The following is a 26,312-nucleotide window of genomic DNA, read 5'->3' as shown; positions in this document are numbered from 1 at the left end:
GGGACTGGTGCTGCCATCTGGAAAGTAGGAGTAGTAGATCTTTGCAACGATAGGCGGCGAAAGCTGCATATCTGATGAGTCAAGGTGCAGAGTGGCATTCAGCTGGGAGGACATGTTGTGTGTCCACAGTGATTTCTGTAATACTCTGTGTTTGGTGTGTGGCGATTTTACAATGGATCCACGAACAGAACAGCGCGTGTGTATCAAATTCTGTGCAAATCTCAGGAAAAGTGCAATGGAGACCCTGGCAATGATTCAACAAGTGTTTGGGGGACACAGCATGAGCCGCACACATATGTTTGAGTGGCATGGTCGGATCAGGGCCAGCCGTGCAGACGTCGAAGATGATGCTCACACTGGAAGACCCATTAGCCGCACAATGCCATACATTGTTTCCAAAGTTCAACAACTGGTTTGTGTGGATCGACGTCGAACGAATGTTGATTGATGAATTGGGTATGCATCATGTCACCACAAAATTTGTGCCAAGGATCTTGACTGCTGATCAGAAGGCACAGCATGTTGAAGTGTGCACGGACATTCGTTAGACCGCATCTGATGATCCAACCTTCTCGTCAGGGGTTATCACCAGCAACGAGAGCTCGATTTATGGTTATGACCCAGAGACAAAGCAACAATTGTCCCAGTGGAAGAGCCCGGGCTCTCCAAGACCCAAAAAAGAGAGACAGGTGAAGAGCAAAGTGACGAGCATGATCATCGTTTTCTTTGATACCAAGGGAATTGTGCACAAGGAATTTGTCCCACCCAAGTGAATTCCACGTACTACTGTGACATTTCGCGACAGCTCCGTGAAAACCTGCGGTGACAATGGCCCGCATCAAGGGAACTGGCTGCTGCATCACAACAACGTGCCCCGTCACACGTCCTTGCTCACCAGGATCTTTTTGGCAAAAAAACAACATGGCATTTGTACCCCACCCACTGTACTCGCCAGATTTGGCACCTTGTGACTTCGCGCTACTCCCAAAACTGAAACTCAAATTGAAAGGCTGTCAGTTTGACACTCTAGAGAGGATTCAAGAAGCATCGCTGGTAGTGCTAAACACCCTCAAAGAACAGGACGTCCAGAAAACGTTTGACCAGTGGCAGAAGCACTGGGACCGGTGTGTACATGTGGATGGGAACTACTTTGAGGGTGATGGTGACCATTAGTCCAAAGGCAAGGCTTTCAACAGGTGGCAGCACCAGTCCTGAAAATTTTAGATAGCACTTTGTATTTTGTTGAAACTATGTTGAAAGCTATGAATTCCAGGCAATACGTACTGTTCTGTTCCATAATTTTGTTCCTGACTTGAAAATGGTTCATTATGTTACATCTACTACTAAAGCCAGCCTGTTCTTTTGCTCTGCTAAAGTCTAATGTTTTTTCTACAGGGTGAGTGAGTATCCTATGTTTCACAAAGAGGAGGGTAAGAAGTCTATAGTTTTGTTTGTCTAGTCTGTCACCATTCTTGTGAAGCAGAATAGTTACAGCCTTACTTTAATTATGAGGAACATTCTTTCACAAGCATTCTGAGAATAATTTTACACATTTAAAATTATTTCTACTGAAATATCATCACATCCTGGCACCTTCACTTTCTTCCTACCTCAAAGGGCTTCATATAACTTATTTGCCACTACTATGTGTCATTGTTTCATTGTTTTGACTGTTAACTATCTTGAGTTTCCGATCCATTTCTTGAACTACACAAACCTTTAAAGAAATGTTGGTATCATAATACAACTTTCTGTTGTTTGTTACTGCAGTATCTGTCATCTTAACTTACAGAATTTGGTATTACCCAATGCATGTTACTGTTCTGTTTTCTTTGTACTCTTCTTTCAATTGATGCACCTGTAAATTTTTGTTGTATCTTCTCACATTCTCTTGAAAATATTTCCAAATAGTATTTAATTCAACTTTTGCTATCATGTTTCTATTATTATTTGCCTGAAACTCTCTTTTTTTCTTTTTCTTATAGCTGCATCATTCCATTTGAGATTTTCCTTTCTTTTACTTTCTTCAGCATAAGTAACTTTGTTAAGTATTTCATCCTTTTGTCCATGTTTTGGTTATTCACCCAGGTTCACTTTCATGCTCTCTAATAGGCTTTCAAAGTCATCAGGGCAGGTTACCAGATCCCGCCCACCTGAGATGGGTGATGACCAGAAATGACCTGGAAAATGTTTTAGAAAGTGGACAGCTGGCACAGTTGGTGGGCAGGCACTTCAGCCCACTGGTTGGTGTGAGGAACTATGGACGTCCAGCAGTATGCTGAGTTATGGCAATGTGGGCATTGTTTGTTGGTTGTGGCAGCAGAGACTGTGTTCAGTGTGTGTGTGTGTGTGTGTGTGTGTGTGTGTGTGTGGCAAAGGATTTGGGTGGTGCTGCCTGGTGCCGGAGATTAGCTGAATTGCTGCACAACACGGCTTCCACGTATTTGTGTAAGCCTGACCAGAAAGTGTGTCACTTCACTAGAGCTTGCATCCACAATATTCTCCAGTACTCACGATAGTGGCTTGGTAAAACCTGAGGCTGTAGGTTGGCCAGGATGACAAAACGATGTGTCTGCCTCAGTGTCTATGAGAAGGATGTCATCCATGACTGACATTGTGCCCTTACTTTGCTTGTATTGATCGTGAAACTCTTGCCCAGCACATAGTCTCAAGCGACTGGAAAAAAGTGCAGGTATCTCCTGTACATAAGAAGGGTAAAAGAACAGACCAATATCCTTAACACCGGTTTGCTGCAGAATTCTTTAATATATTCTCAGTTCAAATATAATAAATTTCCTTGAGACCGAGAAGCTTATTTCCACGAATCAGCATGGTTTTGGAAAGAACTGCTTGTGTGGAACTCAGTTTGCTCTTATCTCACATGGTATACCGCAAACTAGGATAAAAGGCAACAGGCAGATTCCATATTTCTAGATTTCCAAAAAGCATTTGAGATGGTGCTCCAATGCAGACTGTTAATGAGGGTTCAAGCATATGGAACAGGTTCCTAGATATGTGAATAGCTCAAGGGCTTCCTAAGTAAAAGAACCCAGTATGTTTTCCTCGATGGCGAGTGCTCTTCAGAGACAAGGGTATCATAAGGAGTTCCCCAGGTAAGTGTGATAGAACTGCTATTGTTTTCTATATACATAAATGATATGATGGGCATCAATCTGTGTATGTTTGCTGATGATGCTGTGGTGTTCAGGAGGGGTGTAAAAGTTGAGTGACTGTAGGAAGATACAAGTTGACTTAGGAAAAATTTCAGTTACTGTGATAAATGGCAGCATGTTAATGTTGGCACTTTATCCCTGCATCAAACAATGACATAATTAGAGTACAAAAGTTTCAGAGATTCTTGATGTGTAGCACCTGTGACAATTAAGTCATCAAAGAAGGTTAATGTAAGCAGGTATGGACATGAATAACTGTTCATGGTATCTTTGGAAGATTATAGGAGCAGAAGAGATCCCCAAAAGCTAAGTGCCTGTATTTATATGAGTGGAAGACAATGTTGATAAGCACAATGTTTTGTGACTCCTCATACAAGAATATTTCCAAATATGCATCGGCAAGGTCAATCTCAGAAAAATATTCGATTTCGAACTGCATGCAATATAGTAGGTTTCCCCTTTTGCCTAGGTATTGATTTAAAATTGCCAAATGTTTGGAGGGAGCCATTTACCAACATACAGGTGGGTGAGCCAATTCTGGTGAATCTAGATGATCCTACGTTTAGAGGCTTACAAAGGATGGTTGCTTTTGTGTCCACCTAGAGACGAATGTCTGTGGTTGGAGCTGTGAGGTTTATAAATAACTTAATAGCAAAAAGAAAACCCTGGCCAGCTATTACTTCATGCACTGTTCTTTGATACACGCAGGGAACTGGATAAGACTGTGCAGATAGTTTATGGCAAACTGTTCAGAGATGTCCAACTTTACCACACTGGGTGCAATGTGCCCAGCAATCCAGATATACCCTACAAACATGTGCCGTGAAGCAGTCCGGACATGACAGAAGGCCCTGTAGCACATGCCACTAGGGTTTGACAGGCTGTTCAGAGGCCATTGACACATCTATCAGATATCTAAAGAGGAATCATGATACCACTATCTTGGACATTATTTGTAGGTATCTTCCTAATGATTGCACCATTGCTACTTGCGGCTGGGTCATGAGGTGCTCATTTGTTGCCTGCACAATTTCCAAAGAGCACACAATTGTCAAAATATCTCCCACTAGTGGACTGACTGGTTTAAAGGGCAACATGTGGACTTCCGGATTGTGAACCAATTGGACCAGTATGTCCTTCATTAAAGAGGCTGCTTATGAATTTTTCATGATGGATTCGCACAAGTAAATGTAAATGTCACGTGACTAGGGCCTCCCATCAGGTAGATCATTCGCGAGGTGCAAGTCTTTAGATTTGATGCCACTTCGGCAACTTGCACATCTATGAAACTGCATCACTGACTTAATCCTTGAAAATCAGTCATCCAGGAGCGATCTGACTGGCCACAATTTTTATAGTATTGATGAAATTTGAGTAATGATGTGACTCGTGGAATCTCTGTGAATAATAATTTCAAAGTAACATGCACATCTCCTCAAAAGCAAGGGTGATTGAGAGAAAGGAGCCATTTTCTTAAACAATAAAAAAGTTCCCAGGCAAGCACACAACATGAAGAGTGACCTATGGTGACTGTCTTCAGTGATCTGAAAGGAAGTGAAGCACTCTTTCAGATGCTATAAATGTGTGTCCCAATCCACTTTGGCATCATTAAATGGCAGAAATGCAGGTGGGCAGCTCTCCACTCAGGAAGTGACTGCTGCTGTAGTGGATGAATACCCTGTACCAGCAGCTGATCCTTCAGAGGATGAATTTCTTGATGAATTTCTTGATGGAGCAACACATTTTGCTGCTGCTGTTGTAGTTGCTGCTGTTGAAACTGTTGTTGGGAACTATTGTTGCAATTGCTACTGCAATAGCAGCAGTTGCTGTTGTTGTAGGCTGACTGGCTGGTGGCAACCAACAGCAGACCACTGAGTGTGAGAAGAAAGGGAAACAATGAGGAAGATGAACAAACAGAGATGGTGCTACAAATAAACAAAGTTCAACAAGTAACCTGGAGGGAGAAAACCTGAAATGTAGCAAACAACAGAAACCAAGAACAAACAGTGTGTTATGAAAAGGAGACTATAGTGAAGCGAGTATATGAGCGAGTCCAGTGTCACTGTGCAGTGGAACTAATGAGCAGCTGCAAGCTCTGACTGACTGACAGAATGATGTGTGATGCTGTGTCAGCTATGTGAGTGCTCACAGGTAGAACAGCTCCCACCAATGGCCGAGGTGCAGTTCCAAACACTCTAGCCAGCTTTCAAAGTCACCAGGCCAGGATACCAGAGTTTCCTTAACTGCTTGCACAATGTACAGACTAAATAACATAAGGGCACCCTATAAGAGTGTCTCACATCCTTCTCAGCTACTGTCTCCTTTCATATCCTTCTGCTCTTACAACTGCAGTTTGGTTTCTCTACAAGTTACAGATAACTTTTTGCTCACTGTATTTTACCCATACAATCTAAAAAATTTCAGTGTTATTCATGTCAACATTATCAAAAACTTCCACTAAATCTACAAGTGCTGTAAATGTAGGTATGCCTTTCAGAATTCTGTCTCCTAGAATATGTAGGGTCAGTACTGTATCGCGTGTTCCAAACTTCCTCTGGAGCCCAAATCAATCTTCCCTGAGGTTGATTTCTACCAGTCTTTCTATTGTTCTGTAAAAAAATTGTGCCAATATTTCACAACTACAATTTATTAAACAGGTGGTTCTGCAATATTCACACCTGCCATTACCTGCCTTCTTTGGACCAGTATGTAGACATGAGCACATACCAAATGACCACCCAAATGAATGTTCATCAGTGTATGGTGGCAATGAGCAGAGTTGACCACCCAGTGGTAGAACACACTGCTGAACACAATGTACTCAGTTTCAGTGGCAGCTTCAGAATCCATGCCATCTGGGTTGTTTCCCCCAGCTCCAGCTTTTCTAAACTACAGAGATGGGTGTTCAGGCCACATCCTTCATTTCCTTAATCCTCCTGGCCTAAATCTCCCCTAACTTCCCACACCAAACTCCACACTGCCACAGGACCTTAACTTCACTAATCCTGCATCCATACCTTGTTCGCCACAGTCTCTCCTTCTTCTGTTGTGTCAGTCTCTCCCAGTCCTTTCTTGTAACTGTTATCATGCTCTGCATGAATTCACCGGCACCTGTCTTTTGCATTCCTATCCCATGCAGATTCTGCCTCTCCCTTCAGTATTCTTATTCTATGAACTTGCTGTCTCCCTCTGAGCTATTAGGCACCCTCCACCAACCCTCTCCTTTCTTCCCTCACCAACTTCACCAGACACAATCCCTTATCCCAATCTACCTGCAGAAATACATAGGAAATGAATAAAGAAACAAGGGAAATGAATAAAGGAACAGGAGAGAACAAATAAAAGGGAAAGAAGAATTAATGTGCAGATGAGAGGAAGGATGAAACAGATGAGAAGAAAAGAGAAAGAAAACAGGGAGTTACAGAAGAAGTGAATGTGTGGGCAGAATATAAAACCAAATGAAGAGACAACATCACACACAACATTGGCATCACATGATTTTTCAAATTATGCACAATGTAGTATTGAGAATAACAGAAATTACACAGAAATATGTCTTTAGCGTGCAAATCCTGTAACAAATCCATAAAGAGGCCACTTTAAATTCCACTGACAGGCTTTGTTGTCAATCGAAAATAATATCCACACCAACCTCTGACTGGATTATCTTACCAATGTAACAAAGCGATGAAAAACACTTTCAGATGCACTGGGTTCATGAAACTATTTTAACAGTGATTTTCTCAAAATCTTCAGCAACAATGGTGCTCAGATTTCTATCTGAGCTATTGTTCTAGGCTATCTGTTCTAAATTTTTTTGATTCTAAGAAAGCTACACTTTTTTCTGAACATTTTTCCTCCAAAGTTGTGCTGTTTCCCAGTTTATTGATCTTTCTTATCGCCTGTTATACTGCATATGTCATCTTATGATTAGCATGTTAATTTGCAATATGAATTGGACATGATTTAATAATGAGCACATATTATGATCTGGTAAATAGCCGAATTTATGAGTACAGCATAATGATACATAGAGTTACAACCGACAAAAATAATCAAGTGGTTGTACGGGACAGTGTCTTCCCAAAAAGCAGTTTAAACAGCGCTACACGTCGTTTCTTGTTAATAGGGGAGTGGGGAAAAAAAGACAAGACAAAACCTCGAACTGTGCTGTTCAGTTCCTGAGCGTTGTTATGACACATTTTACTGTCCTAAAAGTTCGTAATCGCCAAATAAATGTTATACGAATTACATACAATAAAGAACTACGTGGTACTTTTTAGCAACTTGACCACATAACAACATACACAAATAACCAAAGGCTCAAACACACAACCAAATAAGTAAAAATGTGTTTAATACACGGTTACCGTAACTTCGTCCTCGAGTATACCTTGAATTCAAAACAGTTTGTTATTCCAGCGCTCCTTTGAAAATAGTGGTTAATGCCTGAAGATAGGAATAACTTTTTTTTATTCAACTTTCATTCAGGACTGCGACCCGATACTAACAATGTATAATCAAACACGATGTATGTTTCACGAAAAAATAATTACTTTATGTTACAAACACCAAATTCAGTGACCGACAATAAACGGCAAACCGTATTAATATACGGCACTACACATTTCTCCCGCTGTAGACGTCACATTCCGCTTTTTGCACTTTCTGGTATCAAACTATCATTTGCTGTCATAGCACTGTTTACAAAACAGCCATGCTGTGAAAGCTTGCAAAAACAACAGGCTGTTATCTTCTGAAGATGTGATGTAATAAATTGTGTACTGACTACTTGAATCGTGAAGTTTTCGGTTTCCATTAGCCCTTCTGTGATAGCAGCAGGCATCGGCTTTCAATAGTTAGCCCTGATATCACGGCCACACAGCTGTCCTAGCTTAAAAAAAGCATTTTAATGGTTGGCAGTTGTGGCAACGCCTACTCAAATAACAACAGCACTGATTGTTAGAACGGCAGTTTTCGTGTGTCGATGCGTTACTTCGAGTGGATACATTCCCGGCAGGGTAATGTTAATCGCATTACGATTTCGATAACAAACAGCAGCACTTAAGTGCTAACGTAACTCGCGATAAGTAGACCACTTTTGGTTGCCCATCACGAATTCTATAGGTACCGGTAGATTCCTTCACCTCAAGGTTAGCAGCTATTTTCGTTTTCTTTGCATTTCTGTAATCGAATTTAGTTATTAAGAAAATATTGCTCTTGCAAAAGATGCAATGCACCTTAGAATTTACAAAGTATTGTAATTTCAAAACAAAGCTAGCAAAAGTCGAGTTAAAAAATACTTGTATTTGGCTGTAGAGCATGTGATGCCACACATAAAATGAGCGTACATGATTTTAGCATTAAAAATGTGCACACTCTCTTGCATACGTTTGTAGTAAAATGCAGAAAACTGGTACAGTCAACGTAGCAAGTTATTTCAAACTTCATGTACAGTTACGTACACTGGCCTTCAATGATTATACGAACTAGTTCACCTTGTTAACAATGTAAAGTGTAAACAATTGTTGTTCGTAAATACTGCATTTTCGCTATTTCATTGTGTTGTGATTCATACACATCTAAAACTACGCGTATGATACACATCGTATCATATGGTAGTAAAAGAATACTGCATGAACTAGATTCCAAGCATTTTATGTAACCTGCCGAGGTTTTGTAGTATGTATTTGTTCAGTACACGTTTGTATGTGGTTATAATTTATATGGGCTGAATGTCAGTTACGCGGTAAGCGATTATTTAATTGAATTTTAAATCTTGAACACCGTGCATATCGATGTGTAATGCAGTGAAATATGCCGTTGTTAAATCCCCAACACCAATCCTATAAGAAAGGTGATAAAAGAGATGGCAATAACTATTGATCTCTTTCAATGCTGACATTATTTTCCAAAATGCAGTAATGAAGTAATATTTCATCAGAAGAGTTGCTCTACTGAGAATGCCATTTACACTTTCACTCACCAAATGGAGTCACCATGTGGAGTCCATTAAATAACAAAATAGATCTGATTGGTAGTTTCTGCGACCTATTGAAAGCATTTGACTATGTGAATCACAATATGCTTCTAGATAAACTGAGGTTTTCATGGTATTGATGGTGTAGCCAACCAAGGAATAATGTCATAACCACCAGAAGGATGCAGAAAGTTTTACTTTATCATTCACCCTGATGGGTTAGAAATTGTGTATGGTGTTCCCCAAGGCTCACTCTTAATCCTTTGGTTAACAGTTGTTTCTGCCTGAAACCACCACTTTAATTTTTCTGCAGTTAAAGCCTCACTAAGTAAAAATAGTGAGTTAATGTTGGTATCTGTGGCATTGCAAAAGAACTATGAGAAATTTGAGAGTAAATATAATACCCTGCCCAGGTGTGCTACACTTTATTGCTGAGAACATATGTTAGAACTATGACTTAGTATCTTCAAGACAATCCATTGTATGGCATGATTCAGTGAAAGTAAGAAAACTGGAGAAGCTTAGAAGCATTGAATGCATTGGCTGAATAACTTCCGTGTGGAGTCACACATTGGTTGCCAGTCAGCTAGCTTTTTCGAGGCCCATGTGCAACAATATTTTTGCCGAGGAAACACTGTACCAATTTTTAAAATTAGTTCTTTATGAGTGTCTAAAAATTTGATGAAGTGGCTGGGAAGTTAGCTGATGCAAAGAAAAGTGAAGACTGCTGATACTGGGATAGTCGGGTGAAGGGGGAAATGCCGATTCAGTGTGTCTTCACAATAAAGTAAAGCAAAGATGTACTGGACCTGCTTAGTTGTATGCGACTTATCTGAGTTGATCATACAGTTACATATAAGCAAAAGAAAATGGAAGACTACACGTTGTCAACATGATCTAAAAGATGGATCTGCCAGAAGAAACTGAAATACATATGCACAGAATAAGTCATCCAATAACTGTTTACTGGATGGAAAAGAAAATTATCAAAAGTGTCATTCAGAACTTTAAGATGTTTCACTTTCAAAGAATAAATAATGTACATAGATCCAATCCCCATCTTCTACCAAAATCAAAAGGTGTTTGACTATTACAGTTACAGATGGAAGGGGGCAAGAAAAGGACATTGAAACAAGCAAATAGTCTTATTAAACATAGACCATCAAGCCAATAATTTCCCCGACACAACTTGCTGGTTGTATTATTTATTTATTTACATGTCAAGTTCCTTAGGATCAAATTGAGGAGCAAATGTCCAAGGGCATGGAACATGTCAGTACATGAAGTTATAATATAAAAGTAATAACAGATAAAAATAAAATGTTTATGAACTCAAAAAGTCAAGCCATATGTTTAAGTAAATGCAATCAACAATATAACATAAGAATCAGCTGAAGTTTTCAAGGAACTCCTCAACAGAATAGGAGGAGCGACCCATGAGGGAACTCTTCAGTTTCAATTTGAAAGTGCATGGATTACTGCTAAGATTTTTGAATTCTTGTGGTAGCTATTGAAAATGGTTGTAGCAGTATACTGCACACCTTTCTGCACAAGAGTTAAGGAAGTCCGATCCAAATGGAGGTTGGATTTCTGCTGAGTATTAACTAAGTGAAAGGTGCATATTCTGGGGAATAAGCTGATATTTTTAACAAGGAACGACAGTAAAGAATATATATATTGAGAGGCCAGTGTCAAAATACCCATACTAGTGAACAGAGGTAGACATGAGGTTCGCGAACTTATTGCCACTTATTGCTCGAACCGCCTGTTCTGAGCCAAAAATATCTTTTTAGAATGGAAAAAGTTACCCCAAAATATAATACTATATAACATCAGCAAATGAAAACAAGCAAAGTAGACTAATTTTTGTGTAAAACGATCACTTACTTCAGATACTATTTGAATAGTAAAAATGGTAGCCTTAAGTCTCCGAACAAGAACCTGAATGTGTGCTTTCCACAACATTTTACTATCTATCAGAACACCCAGAAATTTGAACTGATCAGTTTCACTAATCATATTCCCATTCTGTGAAATTAAAACATCAGGTTTTGTTGAATTGTATGTTGTAAACTGTAAAAACTGAGTCTTACTGTGATTTAGCATTAGTTTATGTTCTACAAGCCATGAACTTGCGTCATGAACTGCAGAGCCAATGTTGCCTCCTTTACCTTTGTGTGTACCTTCATTTCCTGTGAAATAAGGTAATCGACTTGTTGGATGATATTTATTATGGTGAAGGAATATGCATGTGGTATGATGGTGCATTGGCATGTGGCAGTTAGGAAATACGTAGCACGAATCTTCAAAAAGAAGTCGATTTGTTGTGGCTTGTCAACACCATGAATGACCTCCCAGGTTCTCTGATTTGAACAGTTGGTTTTTTTAAACTATTTGAAAGCTTTGATGGTGTCAATGAACTCTGTGAACACGTTGTGGATAGTTATTAATGCATTCAGACCACACCACGAATTTCTGAACATGTATGGACATCAGGGAGGAGACATGGTGAAACTTTCCTTCATGTGAACAGTGGCCATGTGCAGAAGTTTTCATCCTCTTTTACTCTGTTTTAAGATATCCATGTACTTATTAGTGATCCATTGTATAAGGGAAACCATTGGTTTTTGGGCCTATGTGTATTAGAGTTATTTGCTTGTTTTGTTGTCCTTTACACATCCCTGTTGTTTGAACCGCTAAGTGTCAGAGATCCTGCAAAGACTTGCCGTAACACCTGCTTTCAGTATCTTGTTATGAAATAATTTGACACCATTGTATTAAAAAAATAAACAAAATACAACATTACTCCTACACTTAATAGATGAATACAAATTAAAACCTGTAAATAGTTTTGTAATAGCTGTTATGTAAGATATGTGCCTGTATGTAAAAGTAGTCCAAACAGTACTTCTGTCAGTCATATTATAATAGCTATTTAAGATTAGTATTTGCTATAGTATATTTAAATGAATATGCAAATGGGTGTTGACTGTAATATTAGAGAAATTGAAACATTAATCAGTATCACAAACATAATACTGCACGAAAAAAACAAATGGAATATATGGATAAAACTTACACAAGCTGGTAAATTAAAACAAGAAAGATTCTAGCATCCGGATCCAGTCAGACTATGTGATTGTTTGTAACACTTGCAGTCTGTATGTGTGATGTGTGTTTTGGTAACGACACATATGAAAAGGGGAAGATAGTGTAAGTATTAACAAAGTTTAAAAATACTAAATTCTACAAAGAAGGGTGGGCAGCGATCTGCGGTTGTTCGCTGGTGATGCTGTGTTGTACAGGAAGGTGTTAAAGATAAGTGAGTGTAGGTTAATATAAGATCATTGAGACAAAATTCCTAGTTGGTGTGATGAATGGCAGCTGGCTCTTAATATAGAAAAATCTAAGTTTAATGCGGAAAGAGTAGGAAAAACAAAACCATAATATTCGGATACAGCATTGGTAGTTTCCTGCTTGAACGACCACATTGTTTAAATTTCTGGGGGTAATGTTGCGAAGCAATATGAAATGGAATGAGCATGTGAGGATTGTTGGAGGGGAGGCGAATGGTAGACTTCAGTTTATTGGGAGAATTTTAGGAGAAAGTGTGGTTCATCTGTAAAGAGACTGCATATTGAATGTTAGTGTGACCTGTTATTGAGTATTGGTCAAGTTTTTGGGATCAGCACCAGGTCAGATTGACAGAAGATATGGGAATCCCTGGAGGGACGAAGACATTCATTTTTAAAATGGTACTGATAAACTTCAGAGAACTGGCATTTGAAGCTAACTGTAGAATGATGCTACTGCTGCCAATGTACATTTCGTGTAGGGACCACAAAGATAAGATACCAGAAACTAGGACTTATACAGAGGTACATGGACAGTCATTTTTCCCTAACTCTATCTTTGAGTGGAACAGGAAAGGAAATGACTTGTTGCGGTAGAGGGTACACTCTGCCACCCACCGTATGGTGGCTTGCAGAGTATCTGTGTAGGTGTAGAACAAAAACTGTGCACATTTACGGGAAAGGATAGTAAAATACACACATCAACAAAAATTTTGCTTCACCCCAATGTGTCATACAAGCGTGTTGCTATTTTAAGTGTTCCTGTACAGATCGGAAGGTCAAGTCTTGACGATGCTCGAAACATATGCATAGTTATCATGAGCGCTGCTGCACGTGGGTTGGATTGCAGCATTTCAGTTGAAAGTAAAGCACCACTAGGACGCATTAGAGACACCTGTGGAACAGTGAACATCCATTATGTCACGAAGGACAGTCATGACCAGTGATTGGGTCCACATCATCACATTACACGCAGAAGGCTTATCAACAAAGGAAGTTGCTTGATGTGTGCACTGGAGCCAAACTGACATACTGTGAACATGTACGCCTTTCCAAATAACAGGTAGTGTTTAGGACTTGCACCACGTAGCCCATCTAAATTTGACAGGTGCAAAGAATGATCAATATCTATGACTTTTGAACCAAAGGAACTGTTGTGTGCTTCAGAACTGGATTTGGCATTCAAAGAGACTGGAGGACATCATGTACCACATCAAACTGTTGAGAGACAGTTGCATGATGTGAGTCTCTGTTCCCGATGATCATGGGGAGGACCATGTCGTACACAACAACAACACAGGCTCCGTTACAGGTGGGCAAGAAATCGTGCAGAATGGGCTCTCAGGATGGGCGTCAGGTGTTGTTTACGGATGAAACTTGTATCTGTTTATACCCCAATAATTGCAGACAATGTGTTTGAAGACAAACTCATCCCACCTTCTGTCCACATGTGCAACAACGTAATGTGTTCTGGAATGGCATTGCATTGGACCACCATACACCCCTGATAGTTGTTGAAGGCAATCTCAGTGCTCTGTGGTACAGGGTGACAAAAATAATGCGAATGGAACTTTCTAATAACGGGAATGTTTGAAATGATTAGATGATTAGTGGCAGCCATGGGCTGGTGGCAGCACTGCAGATTCATGACAGCGAATAAACAGTCCGCCATTTCAGTAATCATGGATCAGGGGAATAGACAACAGTGGCATAGCCATAAAAATGTTTTATAAAAACAATGGTTGTTTGGTAGCGGCGCAGAGGGAGTTTTGACATTTTTATAATTTAGGACCTCACGATGCTGTTTCGTCGAAACACGCGATAACTTTGAAAAGACTGGATCTGCCCTCAAGAAGAAACCAACAGAACAACCAAGAAGTGTGCATTCTGTAGCGAACATTGATGTTGTATGCGAGTCTGCCTTACAGAGTCCACAGCGTTCAATTCGTAAGCAAGCAGCAGTGGTTGGAATGTCCCAGGAGAGAGTTTGCAGAATTCTTCATCTTGATTTACAATTTCATCCGTTCAAACTACAGATAGTGCAACAATTGAAGGACAACAAGTACCAGTTACGATTAGGATTCTGTCAACAAATGATTTCAAAAATAAACAATGACGAATTTCTAAACAAGTTGTGGATGTCAGATGAGGCACATTTTCATCTTGCAGGTTATGTGAATAAACAGAACTACCATTACTGGGCAAACACAAAACCTAATGACATTCGTGAACACCCTTTACACGATAGTAAAGTGACAATATGGTGTGGTGTTTCATCACGTGGAAGTATCTGACCGTATTTTTTCGCAAATGAACAGGGAAACATATGGAGATGTTACGAACTTTCGTTACACCTGCATTGAACAACTTTCTAAATGTTCAAGAAGCCTGGTTTCAACAGGATGGAGCAACATCAAGCTCTGCATGGTAATGAATGGCATATGTGTACGAATTGTTTGGCAACTGTATGATCTCAGGATTTGGTAACATTCCCTGGCCCCCTATATCGCCAGATTTATCCGTTTGTAATTTTTTCTTTTGGGGCAAGTCGACACGACTCGACCAAGAACCCTGGACGAGTTAAAACAGAGAATTCGGGATGCAATTCACAGTATCCCAGCCAAGATGCTGCAGCAGTCAATGAGGAATCTCAACAGCAGATTTCATGAATGTATTTGTACAGGATGCCATCTAACGGACGTAATTTTTTAAAAAAATGATAAATGCCATCAATGTTTCATAAATGGCAAAGTTGTAAGGTTTCAATTACTATTAATGCAATTTCTTTCCTTCATCACTTCTAGTTTTATTGGGTTGCGGAAATGTTCCCGTTTTTCTGTGTCACTCTCTACAGAGACATGATTCTACAACCAATAGTGGAACAGTATCTCCAACATTTTGGCGACAATTTTATCTTAACGGATGATAACTCACACTCATCATAATGTTCTCATTAACAGGTTCCTTTTGCATGCTTGGATCACCAGAATGGAGTGACCTACCTGTTCGCAGACCTGAACCCTATCAAACATGAGTGCTACTGATTGAAACGAGCTGGCTTTAGACATCAATAATGACCATGTACTCCGCTTGACTTACGCAGAATTGCCATTGAAGAGTGGGACAATTTGAACGATGGTTGTCTTGATGATCTCATCAACAGCATGCCATAACAGATTCAAGCTTGCATCCGAGAAAGTTGAGTGTCCATCACATGTTGACATTGCTGGTGTGTGCTGTGAACATGTTCCGTCTCAGAGCCAATTGTTGTTTTCTGTGCCATAAATTTTGAAATAATTGGGTGATGCAAAACTTTGTTGATGTGTGTGCATTTGATAACAGAGGCACTGGTTGCTGCAATTCTGTCCCCATGAAGTTATGACACAGACATTTTTTTCATTAACACTTTATGGGGAAAAAATCACCCTTTTGTTGAAAGTGATACCGTGGCAGGAAAGCTGTGTTGATGCAGATGCTGGTGCGTTTGGAATATATCTGACCTGCAGTGGAGTGCTGCATCTCTGCATCATTGTGATGCTTAACAAATTGCTTGGTTATAGAAGTGTGCTGTTTGTGTTAATCTCATGGTATTTGATTTATGACAAATTATAGTTCTTAAGGTTATAATTTATTTATTGTGGCCCCTGTTCTTAAATAAGTCCTCACCAAATTTAGATTTACTGCTCTTCGGAAAATATTTTTCATTCTGTTTAATCAATCTACACCTTTCTGGAGTGTTCACTAATTTCACTGTTGGTTTTGAATAGGGTGTATGATGTTATTTCCATGGTTACAATATTGAGTCAAATTTATAAAGAACTCGGCAATAAGAGCCAACTTACCAGTAATACGTTGCAACCATTCTGGCCTGGATATTGCACGAAACTGGTTTGGGAATGTATCATACAGCAGTTGTATCCTCTTCTGAGGCAAGCTGTACTATGACCATTATAACTGATTCTCAGCATCTTGGACACTGGCACTGGGATGGAGTTAACATAAGAGCGGGTCCCACACATGCTCTGTAGGGGACAGGTCTTGGGATCTTGCTGGCCACGCAAAAGGTTTAGAGATATGCTTGCCATGTGTGAACAAGCAGTGTCCTGTTGCAAATTAGCACCAAAATACTGTCACATTAGAAGTAACACATGAGGATGTAATATGTGTGTGACATACCACTGTGTCATCACAGTTCCCTTAGTTACTTAACAGCAATGAATTGAATTTGTACTCGATGGCTCCCCATACTGTGATCCAGGAGTAACACTGCTGTGGCTCTCCAAAACTGGAAGAATGAGACGTCTCCCCATGTCACCACTGTACCCTCCAATTAATGTCATCCGGCATAGTACTAAACCTCTGTTCATCGCTGAACACAATGCAGTGTCATTCGTCAGCAGTCCATGCTTCACAATCACAGCACCACTTCAGACACAGCTGTTAGTATTGTTGTGTTAATGGCAGCATATGCATGTGATGGTAATTCCCTGGTTCAGCTGCTGCTAGTATACAACCAATGGTGCAGGATGACACAGAATGTTGCGAGAAGTCCATTACTTGTTCTTGAATGGCAGGCCCAGATGTGAAAGAGCTACAATGTTCTTGATGCATGGTATGGTGATCTTCCCTTGTGATTGTCTGACATGTTTGACTGAAACCATGACTATGAGCACACCTGCTGTTACATTCTCAAGTGGTCTAACATCAGATCTGAATGCCGCACAAATTGGGATATTGCCTGACTCGCCAGCTGGCCAAATTGAAACCCACAATGAGGCCCCTTTCAAACTTCGTCAGCTGCTGATAACATTGTCTCACATGAGTTTGCAATGTCTTCGTGTAATTCATGTTGCTCACTCAACATTTGACATTACTCATGCCCCTTATATACCCTTGTCTGGGGAAAGAGAAACAGCTATATGAATATCGAGCTCAGATGGAAAACCAGTTCCAAGCAAAAAAGGGAAAGCTGAAAGGTGGAAGCAGTATATAGAGGATGTATACAAGGGAAATGAGCTTGAAAGCAATATTACAGAAATGGAAGAGGACATTCATGAAGATGAGATTGGGGATATTGTATTGTGGGAAGAATTTGACAGAACGCTAGAAGACATAAGTCAAAGTAAGGCCCAGGGGGTAGACGACATTCTGTCAGAAATGCTGATAGCCTTGGGAAAGCCAGCCATGACAGAATTCTGCCATCTGGTATGCAACATTATGAGACTGGCAAAATACCCTCATACTTCAGGTGAATGTAATAATTTCAATTGCAAAGAAAACAGTTGCTGATAGGTTTGAGAATTAGTGAACTTTCAATTTAATAAGTCATGGTTGCAAAATGCTAACATGAATTCCTTACAGAAGAGTGGAAAAACTGCTATAAGCTGCCCTTGGGGAATATCAGTTTGGATTCCGGAAAAGTGTAGGAACACTTGAGGCACTGCTGATCCTATGACTTCTCTTAGAAGGTCTACATCTACATTTATACTCCGCAAGCCACCCAACAGTGTGTGGCGGAGGGCACTTTACGTGCCACTGTCATTACCTCCCTTTCCTGTTCCAGTCGCGTATGGTTCGCGGGAAGAACGACTGTCTGAAAGCCTCCGTGCGCTCTCTAATTTTACATTCGTGATCTCCTCGGGAGGTATAAGTAGGGGGAAGCAATATATTCGATACCTCATCCAGAAACGCACCCTCTCGAAACCTGGCGAGCAAGCTACACCGCGATGCAGAGCGCCTCTCTTGCAGAGTCTGCCACTTGAGTTTATTAAACATCTCTGTAACGCTATCACGGTTACCAAATAACCCTGTGACGAAACGCGCCGCTCTTCTTTGGATCTTCTCTATCTCCTCCGTCAACCCGATCTGGTACGGATCCCACACTGATGAGCAATACTCACGTATAGGTCGAACGAGTGTTTTGTAAGCAACCACCTTTGTTGATGGACTGCATTTTCTAAGCACTCTCCCAATGAATCTCAGCCTGGTACCCGCCTTACCAACAATTAATTTTATATGATCATTCCACTTCAAATCGTTCCACACGCATACTCCCAGATATTTTACAGAAGTAACTGCTACCAGTGTTTGTTCCGCTATCATATAATCATACAATAAAGGATCCTTCTTTCTATGTATTCGCAATACATTAAATTTGTCTATGTTAAGGGACAGTTGCCACTCCCTGCACCAAGTGCCTATCCGCTGCAGATCTTCCTGCATTTCGCTACAATTTTCTAATGCTGCAACATCTCTGTATACTACAGCATCATCCGCGAAAATCCGCATGGAACTTCCGACATTATCTACTAGGTCATTTATATATATTGTGAAAAGCAATGGTCCCATAACACTCCCCTGTGGCACGCCAGAGGTTACTTTAACGTCTGTAGACGTCTCTCCATTGATAACAACATGCTGTGTTCTGTTTGCTAAAAACTCTTCAATCCAGCCACACAGCTGGTCTGATATTCCGTAGGCTCTTACTTTGTTTATCAGGTGACAGTTCGGAACTGTATCGAACGCCTTCCGGAAATCAAGAAAAATAGCATCTGCCTGGGAGCCTGTATCTAATATTTTCTGGGTCTCATGAACAAATAAAGCGAGTTGGGTCTCACACGATCGCTGTTTCCGGAATCCATGTTGATTCCTACATAGTAGATTCTGGGTTTCCAAAAACGACATGATACTCGAGCAAAAAACATGTTCTAAAATTCTACAACAGATCGACGTCAGAGATATAGGTCTATAGTTTTGCGCATCTGCTCGACGACCCTTCTTGAAGACTGGGACTACCTGTGCTCTTTTCCAATCATTTGGAACCCCCCGTTCCTCTAGAGACTTGCGGTACACGGCTGTTAGAAGGGGGGCAAGTTCTTTCGCGTACTCTGTGTAGAATCGAATTGGTATCCCATCAGGCCCAGTGGACTTTCCTCTGTTGAGTGATTCCAGTTGCTTTTCTATTCCTTGGACACTTATTTCGATGTCAGCCATTTTTTCGTTTGTGCGAGGATTTAGAGAAGGAACTGCAGTGCGGTCTTCCTCTGTGAAACAGCTTTGGAAAAAGGTGTTTAGTATTTCAGCTTTATGCGTGTCATCCTCTGTTTCAATGCCATCATCATCCCGGAGTGTCTGGATATGCTGTTTCGAGCCTCTTACTGATTTAACGTAAGACCAGAACTTCCTAGGATTTTCTGTCAAGTCGGTACATAGAATTTTACTTTCGAATTCACTAAACGCTTCACGCATAGCCCTCCTTACGCTAACTTTGACATTGTTTAGCTTCTGTTTGTCTGAGAGGTTTTGGCTGCGTTTAAACTTGGAGTGAAGCTCTCTTTGCTTTCGCAGTAGTTTCCTAACTTTGTTGTTGTACCACGGTGGGTTTTTCCCGTCCCTCACAGTTTTACTCGGCACGTACCTGTCTAAAATGCATTTTACGATTGCCTTGAACTTTTTCCATAAACACTCAACATTGTCAGTGTCGGAACAGATATTTTCGTAGGTTAAGGAAAGTCAAACCTATATTTATAGCATTTAGAGACTTGAGAAAGCTTTTGACAATTTTAACAGAAACACTCTCTTTCAAATTGTGAAGGTAGCAGGAGTAAAATACAGGGAACGAAAGGATGTTTACAACTTGTACAGAAACCAGATGACAGTATTGTGAGTCGAAGGGTATGAAAGGTAAGTTGTTGAGAAGGAAGTGAGACAAGTTTATATCCTATCCCTGATGTTATTCAATCTGTACATTGAGCAAGCAGTGAAGGAAACCAAAGAAAAATTTGGAGTAGGAGTTAAAGTTCAGGTAGAAAAAATAACTTTGAAGTTTGCTGATTACATTTTTATTCTGTTAGACAGCAAAGGACTTACAAGAGCAGTTGAACTGAGTGGACAGTGTCTTGAAAGCAGGAAATAAGATGAATAACAACTAAAACAAAATAAGGATAATGGAATGTAGTCAAATTAAATCACACGATGCTGAGGGAATTAGATTAGGAAAAGAGATACGTAAAAGTAGTATATGAGTTTTGTTATTTGGGCAGTAAAATAACTGATGACGGTTGATATAGAGAGAATATAACATGTAGGCTGGCAGGGCCAAGAAAAAAGTGTTTCTGAAGAAGAGAAATTTTTTAACATCAAATATAGACTTAACTGCTGGGAGTCTTCTGAAGGTATTTGTCTGGAGAGTAGCCACATATGGAAATGAAACATGGACAATAAGCAGTTCAGACAAGAAGAGAATAGAAACTTTTGCAATGTAATGCTACAGAAGAATGCTGAAGGTTATATGAGTAGGTGCGCAACTAATGAGGTGGTCCTGAGTAAAATTGGGGAGACTTGAAATTCATGGCACAACTTGATTAAAAGAAAGGATTGGTTGATAGGTCATATTCCGAGACATAAAGTAGATCACCAATTTATTGTTGGAGGGATGAGAGAGAGAGAGAGAAAGAGGAGGGGGGGGGGTGTGATTAAAAATCATAGATAGAGACCAAGAGATGAATAAAGTAAGCGGATTCATAAGGATGTAGGTTGCAGTGGTTATTCGAAGATGAAGTGGCTCGCACAGGATAGAGTAGTATGGAGAGCTGTATCAAACCAGTCTTCGAACTGAAGACCACAACGACAGCATGTATCCTATCAGGCCTGATAACAACACAAAAAACACTAATACACCCTGGTGGGGCATTCTACCTGTCACAAAGAATTTAAGCTCTGAATGATTCCAATATCTGCCAGTGGTGTGTACTTTTACAAAGTTACATTGACTGACATCCAATCGTAGTGCTCCACACTTTTTTGTCAGGCATAGAGAGAGAGAGAGAGAGAGAGAGAGAGAGAGTGTACATTATCTTAAAGTGTTTGAATGAATTTGTTTTATACTTTTTGGAGAGCATCCATGTAGCGAGATGCCCCAATAATTGTCATTGTGTGGCTGCACATTGTTTCCACACAATCTGCCAAATGACTACTGGAAGTTAGATGACACTGCAGCATACACTGGATAACTGTCACCATTGCAAATATCAACATCTACTATTGTAGTTGCAGTAGTAATTAAAAAGACAGGTGAGTTAGGAAGGAGATTTGACTTGATGCCAAGCCTTTGTATCTGGATAGACTATAAAAGTTTCTCTTGTGTAAAAGAAATAATAATCAAAAGAGGATGGATAGATTTTAATTTGTTTTGAACACAGTATGTATATATAGTTATGAGGAAGCAAGACATTGTAATTAAAACATTTGAAATTACAAAGAGACGGAATGTCTGTCCAGTACTTACCTTCAAGAGACAAATTTCCAAGTACTGTGAATAAATACTTAAATAAGTTAAAAAAACTATACCTAACTTTCAGAACTATTTGTCACTTATTCAGGGAGGGAAACGGATAGGTTGGACAAGGTTAAGGAGAGTTTTGGTCACGTAGACCTCAAGCTGCGGGAGTCCCACATGTTTGAGGATGAGGGAAGAACTGCAAGTAAATTAGTTCAGTAGATAACTTTTGCCACAGTAGTGAATGACATTTGGAATGGATGTGTGTATAGTTCAGATATTATGTGCATCACTTTATAGACCATAGATCAGAAAAGCTCAGATTCTTATACATTGACGTAAACAAACCATTTTGTTTTATTTCAGAAGTTTTGTGGCCATTTCTTCACCTGAGCTATACAAAATTGATTATCATGCCCAACTTTTTGTAGTGCTTGTGAACAGTCATTTGTGGCATGAACAGTTTCAAAAATTGTATCAATGACAGTAGCCCCATAAGAGTCTCAAATGAAAATATTGAACATGCGTGTGTTCATGCACTGCTGCTTTAATGGCAGACTGATGAGAATGCTTGTCACTGTAAAGGTAAATATTGAAAGTTTATCAGTGTGCTTTATGTTGCAGGATGTCTGTTTTACTGCGACAGTCATGGTCCCGTTTAACTCCGTTGTCAGCTGTGAGCTGTACGCACCTTCAGCAGCTGCACTCTCAGCAGCCAAGTGTGGACCTGTGCACACTCACTAAAACCTCTGCGGAACAGCAAGGTCGTCTTCCAGTGATACCTGTTTTCAGGCAAGCACTGTCTTTCCCTGCTGAATCAATCGCTCTGAGGGATGCCTACGGAGAGTACACATACCGTGGATTATTCCTCAGTAGCCGACAGTTAGCTGATCAGCTTACAGACTCATTTGCCGGAAGACGTGGTGAACGAGTTGCATTCCTGGCTGGCAATGAAGCAACTTATCTGATTATTCAGTGGGCATGTTGGATGAGTGGTCAAACAGGTGTGTACCCTACATATTTTCACAGAGCTAGTGGTACTCAGTACTGGAAACAGCTCATGTTTAATTTACGATTTTCCATGGTTTGTTGTTTTGCATCTGTTTGTTTTCTGTGTTAATCAAGTTTACTTAATCTTATTATGGTGCTCAAAAGATTCACTCCTACCCATTTAATAAGCAATACACTGACAGTGATGTTACTCATGATACTGGGCTTCATATATTTTGCGTAAAATTTGTATATGATAATCCTGTATTTAATGATTGTTTAGATTTTGTAGCATCATCACCATCTCATGCTACTCCTCCTCCTCCACATCCCAACAGTTGGTGGTCTCTTTCTTACTTACTCTCTTTCAAAACTGTTCCCTTGATGCTTTTGTATTTTCTGACAGCTTTAATCCCATCCATGCATTCCTGTCATCATCCTCATCCTTCCCCTGTTCCCTCAGTCAACTGCAAATCAGTATGGGGGAGGAGTTACCCAGATTTTCAAATCTGGATTGAAGGGCTTCTGTGTGGCACATTCCTTTTATTTTGTGCAGCAGTTTCTCACACTAACTTAGTGTGTTTTGTCTCAGTGTTACTTATTTGCATGGGTTACCTCAAACTTTGTTTTGTATTCATAGGTTTTATTTTTTGTTGGAGTCACTCCCCCTCCCCCCACCCCCAGTAAGAATAATTCTGGCTCACCTGTCCTCCCAGAAATATTAGGGGAATGTTTTTGTTTTGCCTAGCAGTGGATGTTCAGGTTAGGTTTCTTGTTTCTCCTGCTCTACACAGCTCCTCAATCCTGCCTTTTTTATTGGGGGGGAGTCATGTCTTCTGACTGCCCATGACAGGTTTAATATTTGTATCTGGTGTCTCATTTCAAAAGCATACTACCTTTTCTTTTTCACCTTTCTGACTCAAGTTTATAATCAATACATGCACATATTTAATATATAAATCTTTAAGAACTGTTTCTTACAAATTACTGGGAATAATATTTGATGTCAGTGGTGGTCTGTTTCTGGAATTTATTCTTGTGCCCTGACTAATGTTGCTTTCACGTCCATTGTATTTCTGCTATCCAGTTTTGTGTGCTTCTAAATTATCTGAAGGCATTCCTACTTCTCCCCACTAGCATGCACACCTAAATGAATTTTCTTTTATGTGTTTTGATTTCTGTCCCTCACTTTTTGATCAGAATTTTATTCACGTGATGAATTGTGTTCCCGGTGGCTGATCTTATTTTATGTTAAGTCAGCTCTGAAGAGCTTCATTTTGAAGTGTTTGCCACCAATGGTTATACCATACCTGCTGATTTAAGCAGTCCATACTTTTAATATGTGTAACATAAATTGTTGACTTGATTTAAACGTTACACATACCTTTTCATAGCTTGATATGTGGATAAGTTGAAGTAGTTTGTTAGAGGCAGGTTAGCATCTGTGATGCATGAATGATCGTAAATTATTGCTATACCTCTCAGACCGCTGCAGGACCTTTTCGATAGACCTTCATCACCCCTTGCATGTCAGTGTCATTGCTTGTATGTTTTAACAGCTTTCCAGTTGGCACTGTGAGGCCCAATATTCCTGGTTACAAACTTTTACATCAAAGAAAAATTTGAGGGTATCACTGGAAACAATCATATCACTGGTAGGGAATCTAACCACAAAACTACACAGGCAGTCGTGCAAAAGACTTATTATTATTATTGACAGATACTACTACTTTCCAGAAATCATGTGTGTCTCCGTTGTTCCACAGATAATGTGGAGTGAGTTCTAGAAATAGCAAAATAATACTTTCATGTAATTAGTCAGTTAATAAATAACATTAACCAGCCACACCAAAAAAATAAATAAATAAAACTTATTTTGGTTAAGTGAGCGGGTGGCCTGATGACCAAATGCCACAAACATGTATATAAACAATGGTTTGGAATGAGACCGTGGTGAGCACAAGATTTCGTATTAGTTTCAGATCAGTCGCTAAATAAAAGTTATAATGCCAATAGATCAGGCTCATCTGAAAAGAGAACAATATTAGCCTTTGGCAATACTACAATTTACACAGCCTCGAATCAATTCGCTTAGGTTATCTTCACTTCCTTGCTCTACCATATCATTTAGATGAATAAGGATGTAAATTCTCCAGTAACATCAATAAAATGATAACCTTATTATACAAGGTACTCTTTACAGAGGTGCATATCCCTAATAAAAAGTTCAGTTTAGAACCCAGTGCTTCATTTAAAATCTCTTAACTGAAACATGTAGAACAATCACTTGTATTAATTCAGTGAATACTGTTCTCAAGAAATAACTCGGCTGCATCCAGGGAAACCAGTAAATATTAAAAACATTAACAGGACAAAAACTTACAAATTTAGAACTGTACTTCCACTTGTTGCATAAAGGCAATGTATAACAGCTTACAGTACTGTCACTGACCCCAAGAACGGGCCAGATATTCAAACAGCAAACGTAATGGACAGTAAAGTTACTAACATAATTGTGCAAATTATATGTACCTACGGAATCACCATATTACCAAGTGCTGCCACAGTGACGCTCAGATACTACAGAGTTCATTCAGTTTCTATTTAGTAAACTTAGCACTAGAATCATTAATTGAAGTCAGTGTCTCAGAGTTAAACAATATTATTCTAGTGAAGTGAGCTGCACCAGTTCAAACATAACAACAAGAGTTAATATGGAACATCGGTCTTATAAAGTGCTACTCTCCACGCCCAGTCTAGTTTTATCCACATCGCTTTTAGTTAGCAGAAATGACATACCATCAATTCTATCTTGGATAGAGTATCTTTTAAGTATGCCTAATTATTGGTCCTCCTGGCAGATCAGCATGCAGACTTGATTTCCTTGCATTGCCCACAAATGTAATTGATTCAGACTGGGCTTTAATGCAAATTCTGGTGCCACCATGAAACAGAACACCGAGCAGAGTTGATCTCAAGCTACTGCATAAATCAGTTGGACAGTAAAATCAGCACCAGGTAAGAGTAATCATTCCCTCGCGTAGTACTTGTTCACATGCCCACAACCAACTGACTGCCTCACCTGCTCAGGGCCCAGCATTCCGTAACTACTCGGGTGGCCATTGGATCACAGTGACTATGCACCAAGAACAGGTTGTGCCACTTAGCGGTACAACATCTATTCAGATACTACAACTTTTTCAAATACACATTATGTATCCCTCGAACTATTCTTCTTCTGAAAGAAGAGCAACAAGGAAATGAGAAGCTTATCCTCTTGTCATTTTGCTGTTACTCTAGTATCAGAGTTCACTATATTTGTGAGATTATATGAGTTTAATATATCTGTTATTTTCAAATAGGTTATACTACAGGAGTTTGCATCAATGCTTAAATCTCCAACTATGCTGAGGTCAGTTGGGCCTGTTTTACTAATTGTCCTGTTAAGTATATCAAGATTGTACACCACATTTATTTAATTGAGATACATATTCCATAGATCCAGTAAGGCGTGATTATGCATGGATGTGGAACGAGTC

General features: G+C 39.7%; 2 protein-coding genes across 12 annotated transcripts in view; one reads left to right on the top strand and one right to left on the bottom strand.

Moving 5' to 3' along the window:
• The window catches only part of LOC126195384 (triple QxxK/R motif-containing protein-like), a 52,232-nt gene extending 44,122 nt beyond the window's left edge, over window positions 1–8,110 (bottom strand). The window contains exons 1-2 of one of the 9 annotated variants that reach the window (XM_049933973.1): window positions 7,730–7,956; window positions 7,544–7,622 (exon numbers count right to left, since the gene is read on the bottom strand). Coding sequence is in view for 1 of the 9 variants with exons in the window: in XM_049933965.1 (XP_049789922.1) it covers window positions 6,846–6,892 (47 nt within the window). In the remaining 8 variants the exon portion in view is untranslated. The other 8 variants (XM_049933968.1, XM_049933971.1, XM_049933969.1 and 5 more) reach the window with 8 other exon arrangements.
• An 11-nt stretch (window positions 8,111–8,121) lies between these two features.
• The window catches only part of LOC126195382 (malonate--CoA ligase ACSF3, mitochondrial), a 94,285-nt gene continuing 76,094 nt past the window's right edge, over window positions 8,122–26,312 (top strand). Inside the window, exons 1-2 of one of the 3 annotated variants that reach the window (XM_049933963.1) lie at window positions 8,122–8,326; window positions 22,408–22,787. In XM_049933963.1, coding sequence (XP_049789920.1) covers window positions 22,409–22,787 — 379 coding nt within the window. In that variant the 5' untranslated portion in view covers window positions 8,122–8,326; window position 22,408. Of the gene's footprint in view, window positions 8,327–8,893; window positions 8,923–15,717; window positions 15,736–22,407; window positions 22,788–26,312 lie in introns of those variants that run through there. The other 2 variants (XM_049933962.1, XM_049933964.1) reach the window with 2 other exon arrangements.

The sequence above is a fragment of the Schistocerca nitens genome, chromosome 7 (assembly GCF_023898315.1).
Source record: "Schistocerca nitens isolate TAMUIC-IGC-003100 chromosome 7, iqSchNite1.1, whole genome shotgun sequence".
Lineage (NCBI taxonomy): Eukaryota > Metazoa > Arthropoda > Insecta > Orthoptera > Acrididae > Schistocerca > Schistocerca nitens.
Note: the sequence above shows the minus strand (reverse complement) of the source record. Positions and strands in the feature narration are given on the sequence as shown.